Source organism: Gavialis gangeticus, unplaced genomic scaffold (assembly GCF_001723915.1).
Source record: "Gavialis gangeticus isolate Ggan-Ray unplaced genomic scaffold, GavGan_comp1, whole genome shotgun sequence".
In the NCBI taxonomy this organism is placed as follows: Eukaryota; Metazoa; Chordata; order Crocodylia; family Gavialidae; genus Gavialis; species Gavialis gangeticus.
In genome coordinates, this window is record NW_017729024.1 from 159,477,280 (window position 1) to 159,485,697 (window position 8,418).

An 8,418-nucleotide genomic window follows, 5' to 3' on the forward strand; every position below is an offset into this window, starting at 1 on the left:
AGCCCCCCCCCCCCCCCCCGTAAACTGAGTAAAACTCAAAGTCAAAAAGGTTTAAAAAATGACTGGATATTAGGTTGAGAGGTCAAACTGCGGTCTTATGAAAGCACTGAGACTATTCATTTCTTAAAGCAAAACCAAACCTCAAAACAGTCTTTTGTTGCTAGATGAATGTTTCTGAATAGCTACACTCGGCTGCCCAGAACTGCTGTATTAGAGCTGTAGAATGCTTGAATTCCAAAATCCTCTTGGATCCCAATTGAAGAAGTCACAACAGAAGCTGCCAACAGTCTCTGCAAAGCCATGGGAAACCTCTTCCTCAGAGCAGACACCTCTCTCCAGAGCTAATGCTGAACTGTGGCCCATAGCAAGGCAGCTCTGTACACTTGGACAGATTCCCCCCAAAGGCAGTTGCCAACATCCACTCTTTCAAACAACTTAAAGAAGCTCCCTCCTTTCTTTTCATGTAGGGCCACCAGAAAAGGAGAGGGTCATGAAGCCCATAATCACCAAACAGTTAAGAACACAAGAACTGCTATTTCTGGGGTCAGTATCCTGTGTCACACAGTGGCAGAGTGAAGGCTGAAAGCGAGAGTAAGTGGCATGACCAAGGTTTTTCCAAGCTTCCTCTCACTTGCAATTTCCATCATTTAAGGTCTAGGAAGTCCTGATTCAGAGGCTGCACCCCAAACTCCTATGTTCAATAGCAACTGATACACCTTCCCTCCAAAAATATGTCCAATCCCTTTTTGATTCTGGTTGAACTGTCAGCTTCCACATCGTTGGCTACCAGTTCTACACTTTAATTACATGCTATGTGAAAAAACTTCCTTTTGTTAGTTTTATACCATCTGTTATTTTCATTTTATGACCCCTAGTTCATGTACTGTGAAATAGTAAATAATAAATCCTTACTTATTTTCTCTTCATCATTTAGTATTTTGTAAACCCTTATCATGTCTCCCCTCAAGTGCCTCTTTTTCTAAACTGAATAGGCCTAGCTTCTTCAGTCCCTCCTCATATGGAAGCCCCTCCATACCACTGATCATGCTTGTTGCCATTCTCTGGACCTTCTCTAGTTCTTCTAGATCTCTCTTGAGGTACGGGGACCAGAACTAAGCACAGAATTCAAGGTGTCTACACACCATGGATTTATAAAGGGACATAGTGATAATATTTGTTCAGAATTCCCTTAATAATTCTTAGTATTTTGTTTGCCTTTTTGATGGCTGCTGAGTATTGAGCTGATGGGTTTTTTTGGCAAACTATCTGCAGTGACTCCCAGATCTCTTCCCTGTGCACTAAGAAATGTAGAGCCTACCACAGTGTAAGAGCAGTATGGGTTATTTTTGCCCATGTGCACCACTTGACAATTATTTATACTGAATTTCATCTGCTATTTAGTTGCCTATTCACTCAATAGTGCAAAATCCTTCTCTAGTTCTTCAGTCTGCCTTGGTGTTTACCACTTCGAATAATTTTCTGTTGTCTGCAAATTTGGCCGCCTCACTACTCACCCCGTTTTCTAAATCAGCAGTGCTGGTCCCAACAAAGATCCCTGGGGGACCCCACTGTTAACGTCTTTCCATACTGAAAACTGACTATTTATATTCACTCTTTTGTTTTCTATCCTTAACCCAACTTCTGATCCGTGAGTGGACCTTCCCTGTAATCCCATGCCTAACTTCATTAAGAGCCTCTGATGGGGAACTTACAAAAGGCTTTTGGAAGTTCAGATGTACTGTGTCAACCAGGTCACCTTGATCCACCAGCCTGTAGTTTCCTGAGTGCCCTCTAGAGCCATTTTAAATATTGGAGCTGCACTGAAAAACTTCCAGTCCTCTGGTGCTGAGGCTGTTTTCAGTAATAGGTTGTATACTATAGTTAAGAGTTCGGCAGTTTCCGAGCTGATCTCCTGCAGGAGCCTAGAGCAGTGGTGCCCAACCTTTTTGTCCAGCAGGACAAATGAGCAGTGCCTGGTCTGTCCATAGGCTGGATCCAACTGGTGGTCCCAATCTGAGGTCAAGGGGAGCATGGCCCATGTGGGTAGATGAGGCCGCATCCCCCTTGGACCTCAGATTTGGGGGGAGGAAGGGAAAAGGGGAATTTGGAAGCAGGGGAGAAGCAGCAATAGTGCCACTGCTCCCCTGCTGCCAAATTTCCTGACCCATGGGGAGTCCCACAAGCTAGGTCATATGGTTTAGTGGGCCACATCTGGCCTGCAGGTCAAAGATTGAACACCCCTGCCCTAGAGGGAATGCCATCAGGTCCTGGTAATTTGTTGCAGTATGGTTTATCCATGTCCTCTGAGACCTTGTCTGCTGACACCTCAGTTTGGGTCAGCTCCACAGACTTGTCCCTCAAGAGGAATGGATCTGGTGAGGGAATCTTCTTATCATTTTCTACAGCAAAAACAAATGCAAAGAACGCATTTAGTTTCTCAGCAGTGGCCCTGTTATCCTGTCATTCCTTTTGCATGCTCTGTAGCAGGTCATCTGCTTCTAATATACTTAAAGGAATTTTTAGTGTTACCTTCTATGTCTGTAGCAAGTTTCTCTTCAAATTCTGTCTTAGCTTTTCTTACTACAGATTATTTGATTTGCCAGAATTTATTCCTTTTTTTTTTTTTTTTAAACTTTCCTCATTAGGATTTGACTTCCACCTTGTGAAAGAAGCATTGTTTCTATTTAATGCCTCTGCAGCTCTGCCATGAAAGCCAGCATGGTTTTATTTTGGTTTGCTTTCCTTTTGACTTGCACTATACATTTACCCTGTGCCAGTTAGGGCCTTACCTAAAAAGCAAAAGACCCAGGTTTAAAATCTTGTCTCTTACCTCCCACACTATAAACTATTTTAGGTGGGATGTTCTTTACCCACTGTGTTCAAGCTGGGGCCCTGCCCAACTCAAAAAATAAAATGAAGATGAATAAGATTCAATTACAGAACAGGATTTAATGTTCACAGGACCACAGAGATCACCAGAGGGAGCATGACTAGTCTTCATGGTTCGGACATTCATATAGTAGGGGAACCTCCTGGGTTACAGGTCCTACTCTCAAAATTGTTTCTGTGTTGTATCTACTGGCTTTTGAATATAAATTACAAAACCAGTCCTTTGAGCAAACTCTAACCTACAATACCTCCCATCTAAGTGACCTAGCCACTAAGCTACAGGGTCCAATTCCCTCTGGTGCTCTTTGTGAACCCCCTTTTTTTGATTCCTTGCTGCAAAGTGGCCTACCTTCCGTGGGAGGGTGAAGGATACCAGTAGAGGTACACCAATATATTGGTCCCTTTCAGATTGGCACTGATAAAAGCTAAATTGACATTACTGACAGTTGGCTATTTTTGGTCGGTATAGCCAATACTGTCATTGATAAATGCCATGTGCACACGCACAACCATAGCATGCACGTGACCAGAAATGCAGCCTGGCAGCTTAGAGAGCAGCATTCGGCTAGTAAGTTTGTAGGGGGGAAGAGCCATGGGGAGGGGAAGGGGAGCGGTGATCGAGGCTCTCACAGTGAGAGAGGGAGTGGGACAGGCAGGTACTGCCCAAGCAGGGTAGGGCATGGGATGGAGCCACAGGCAGCTCATCTGGGGGCTGGAGAGGGAGGACAGCTCCCTGCTGCTGCACACACCCATTGGAGGGGCATGGGGGAGCATGTGCCCTCCAGATTTGTGCATTGGGCAAAGGTGGGCTGCCTGCTGTGGGCTCAGGCGCTGGGCTGGGGCTACGCGCAGGGCAGGGCAGGCGGCAGTGGCACTGCGAGGGGTGGCTACAGGGTGGGCTACAACCACCCAAAAATTCCCTGTAGCACCCCCGCCCACCTCTAGCACAGCCCCAGCCCTGTCCCTTTGTCAGGAAGAGGCCAGCGCAGCCTGCCCTCGCTGCACACAGATTCGAGGGAGGGAGTGGGGGGCACATAACCCCCATCCTTCCTGCAGGGATATGCGCAGTGGCTGGGAGCCGCCCAGTCGCGTTCCTTGGATGAGCCGCCTGAGACTCTATCCCATGCCCCACCCTGCCTAGACAGCACCTGCTTCTGCCCCAGCCCCATTCTCACCCTCACCATGGGGGCCTCTATCTGCACCCCTCCCCGCTGCCACAGACTTACTGGCAAACACTGCTCTCTAAGCTGCCGGGCTGCATACTGGCAATCGGATCAGTATCGGCTGATATGGCTGGTTAATAATTGGCCATCGGTATCAGCCAAAAAAATGTATCAGTGCACCCCAACCACCCAGAATAGCTAGGATTCTCTGCTGGGAGGCTGGAGATGCAAGTTTGAATCTCATCAGGCAGAGCAACAGATCGAAACCAGGCTTCTCATTTCCTAGATGAGTGTTCTTAACCCTTAAGTTATTATGCAGAGGTGGGCATCACCACTATCTTTTTCTCTTCCTGAGGAAAGCCTGTTTTAAAAAGAAATGGATGCAACTGTATTTTGTTACATCCTGCTGGTATGTTAGGTATGTTCTGAGAGTGCCTAGCAGATTGGAACCGTCATGGATGTAGGTGGAAGAATACAGAATTTTTTTAATTGTGAGCAAACTTCATCTTGTGCTACGTGCTGAGCTCTACAGACTGGGGCAGCTCTGGCCACACACAAAAGCTGAAATATGAGCTAGATTTTTCTTTAGCTAGAGCATTTATTTTTTTTTTAACTGCAGTTTTGAACTTGACTGCCTCAATTATACTAAAGCCCTGTTTTCAGAACCCAACTTCTTTACTGAAGTCCAAGATCCACTGGATCCAGCAACCAAAATCCAGTGGTCTGAATCACAGTATGTGTGACCTGAAATACCTGACCCACAGTCACTGTCACAGGCTGAGAGAAGCCGGGGCTGGTGTTACTCTACCTGACTCTGGCTCTCGGAGGTGCCTAGGCCTCCGTGCAATCACAAAGTCCTTGTCCTTCTCTTTTACTTTCTGCCGTTTCTGAGGAGGAGAGAGGGATATGAGTAGATCCTGTGGGGTGTTTTCACTTCCCAGATGCTCCTTCTTAAGGACAGACACGCCCATGCCCGAAAGTAGCTCTGATGTCTTGGTAGGATCCCATGCCCACGTGAAACTTGTGAAAACATTGCTGCTCGAAGCTGGGATTTCCTTGAGATGTCTCCTGCAAGAAGACAATAGGTTACCCTCAGAAAAATGACAATGGCCAATATGCCTAACCCTAAACATCATACTAAAGAGAATGCAGATAGACCAGAAAGAATGGTCAAGGCAATTCCAGCTACAACCCCTACAATAATCCAATGCCTCAATGAAAAACAAAAATATGATTTAGTAATAATACTTTTTTATTTCTATAGCACCCACAAAACTCACAGAGCTTTACAAACATCTACAGCACCTCAAATTGTAGATCCCCATAGAGAGTAATTGGGGACCAATTCTTGTCAATACATTGAGAAGAAAATGGGTCAAATGCATGCAAACTTAACAGCAGGGAGAAAGCAATGAAGAGAAGCAAAGAAGAGAAGTAATCAAAAAATCAGGCAACATTTTGTTTTTGATTTAGCTGCAAAATAAATTTAAAAAAAGGAATTTTGAAGAGTGGTGTCACAGTGACAGGGCTATAAGCAAAAGCATCACAGCATGCCTGGTGGTCACAGACAGAACACAGCACTTTACCATTGAGGTCAGGAAAGCCATCAGGTGCAGCTGAGAAACAAGGACTGTTTGATAGAGGTGTACCAATATATCGGTTGTGTATCAGATCAGCACCGTTAAAAGGAAAATGAACATTATCAACATTTTTTTACAAGCCAAGGTGACCCCAAATATACCCCCATTCGCTCGCCGGTGGGCCAGGCTGGGCTGGAGTGGAGCAGCTGCCACAGCATCCTTGGTGCTGGTGCAGCATGGACTGCGAGCTGGGGCCGGGGCAGGTGTTATAAAAGGCACCAAAAGCTGGAGACATGACTGGGGCGGGAAGGGGCCAGCAAAGTTGAGCTGTCTACTTTGGCAGAGTGTGACTCAACTTGTGGTACCTGGGGGGCTGTGGCCAGGGGCAGAGCCTGGCAGGGGCCGGGGAAGCCTCCACTGCATGCAACAGGGTCCTTCCTCCGATGGGAAGGAAGCCTCCAGGAGTAGAAGAGCAGCACTTTAATTAGAGCAGCTCTGAGAGCCGGCCCAAGAGCTGCCAACCCCTCCCCATCCCAGCTGGCAAAGCAAATAAAACTCTGGCTTGCATCTATCAATGCATCTCAAGCAAGAACCAACAAGTCATCCTCCCGCTTTACTTGGGCTTGGTGAGGCTGTGGCTGGAGAGTCCAGAGGAGAGCCACACGCATGAATAGAGGTCAAGAGAACAGGCCTCATGAGAAGAGGCTGAGAGGCATGGGACTCTTTGGCCTGGAGAAGCAAAGGCTTAGGGGTGACTTGGTGGCAGCCTGTAAGTATATAAGGGGTGCACATCCGAAACTGGAAGAATGTCTCTTCACCAGGGCATCCCAAGGGAAGACAAGGTCTAACCGTCACAAACTACTGGAAAACTGTTTTGGACTGGACAGAAGTAAAAACTTTCTTACCGTCCAAGTCTTCAGAATCTGGAATAGACTCCCCCAAGAATAGTGCAAGCACCTACTCTGGACATGTTCAAGAAACACCTGGATGCTCACCTTGCTGGGGTCATCTGACCCAGCTGACTTTCCTGCCCTTTGGGCAGAGGGCTGCACCCGATGATCTCATGAGGTCCCTTCCCGCCCTAACGTTTATGAGATTAAAGTGCCCAGAGACCACCCAGCAACTTCATGCTCAGGCAGTTGCCCCTAGACTGGGGTTGAAGGACAAGGGCTGCAAATGGTATGGGGCACTTTTACATGTGCTCCAGAAGGGGTGGGGGCAGTGCCTTAATTCGAACAGCTCCAAGTGCCGCTCTAATTAAAGTTATGCCATATCTCCTGTATCAGCATCTCCACACTTAGAAATGGTGGTGGGGGTGCTTGAACTAAAACTCGTTCAGCGAGCTATTATTACTAAATATCAGTTATTAGATCCGTATCGGCTGATATGCCTTGTTAATAATTGGCTTCTGGTATCAGCCAAGAAAATCTTTATCAGTGCACCCCTACTGACTAAAGAGGAAAGACCCATCACTTACTCTAGTGCATGGGGAGGAGAGCTAAAAACAGTGGGGGTAAATGAAGAAATGAAAGAACCATGCTGAAATTCAGCTAAGTTTTCTCTCTCTACATATTACAACTGTTTGCCAGAGGAAGCAATGGAAATATTGGTCAGGAATCCTAAAATGAGACAGCAAAAAATTCAGTCTCTTCACCTGCCTGTGTCCACTCTGAGCAATTTAAATCTATGGCTGTTCATAGGGTCCAGTTTGACCATCTGCACCAAGCCCTGTTCACTGTGCGTTATTAAAACCAGTGTGCATGCTGAGCTAGGAGAAATCAAGTAGGTCCACAACGGTCTGCTGGCCCCAAACGTTTGGAAAATACTAGGCTGCTGGGAGTTGAATATAGGAGTTGACACAGATCACTGTCCTAGCGATCTTTAGTCTTAATTTATCATTGAATGGTGGTAAATACTAGCTATCTCCTAGGAGCGAGCCGGACAGCGCAGCAACAGGAGCAAATGGCTGGAATGACCTGGGTTGTAATCCCAAGTGAGGTGGGGCTTCCCACGCCGTGCTCCGCTTCCGGGCCAGCCCCACGGGGGGGCCAAGGAGCCAGTTACCGCGCGCTCTGCCCCTGCGGGTAGCAGAGACGTCCGCACACACATGTACACGCACACACACATGCATGCACATATACATATGCATGCATGCCAACGCGTGTTGCCTAAAGGATCAAAGACGACGCAGACAGATGTGCACTGAGCGCACGCTGGGGAACGACCCGAAGGTCCTTCCGTTCTCACCTGTGCATGGTGCCCCGCAGCAGATGCACGCGCGGAAGGACTCGGGGTGTCCGCGCGCCACCGCCCCGTTCCCGCGCTCGGCCGCCCACCCCACCCCCGGGCAACGTTCGATCCCGCCGCGCGCGCTGGGACGGAAGCGGCCGCGAGGCCTACTGGGACTTGGAGTTCCGCCGCGGCCGCGAGGCCTGCTGGGAGTGAGAGGCTGCGCAGAGGCCGCGCGGCCCGCTGGGAGTGGGAGTTCGAGGCTGGACTCCCGGCAGGCCTTGCGGCGGTGACGTGCGGGTCGGCGAGCGGCGATGTCCGCAGTGCCGGCGCCGGCTGCGCCAGACGTGGGGTGACGCGGAAGCAGCGCGGCCGGGCCAGGGCATGGAGCGGGCTGCCGCGCCCAGCGACAACAGGTGAGCTCGGCTCGGCGGGGGGTCGCATCCGGGGTCTCCACCCTGCCCGCCCTGGCGGCATCGGGGGTACACACAGGTGTGGTGCTGGGGGGGTGGGGTACACACGGCTGTGGTGCTGGGGGCGGGGGAAGATGCACGCGG

General features: G+C 48.9%; 2 protein-coding genes across 2 annotated transcripts in view; one reads left to right on the plus strand and one right to left on the minus strand.

The window, feature by feature from the left end:
* The window catches only part of SKP2 (S-phase kinase associated protein 2), a 31,804-nt gene extending 23,799 nt beyond the window's left edge, over window positions 1–8,005 (minus strand). The window contains exons 1-2 of the mRNA XM_019517966.1: window positions 7,880–8,005; window positions 4,861–5,120 (exon numbers count right to left, since the gene is read on the minus strand). Coding sequence (XP_019373511.1) covers window positions 4,861–5,120; window positions 7,880–7,887 — 268 coding nt within the window. The 5' untranslated portion in view covers window positions 7,888–8,005. The remainder of the gene's footprint in view (window positions 1–4,860; window positions 5,121–7,879) is intronic.
* A 153-nt stretch (window positions 8,006–8,158) lies between these two features.
* LMBRD2 (LMBR1 domain containing 2) overlaps window positions 8,159–8,418 on the plus strand; it is a 42,535-nt gene continuing 42,275 nt past the window's right edge. The window contains exon 1 of the mRNA XM_019517965.1: window positions 8,159–8,277. The gene's annotated coding sequence lies outside the window, so the exon portion shown is untranslated. The remainder of the gene's footprint in view (window positions 8,278–8,418) is intronic.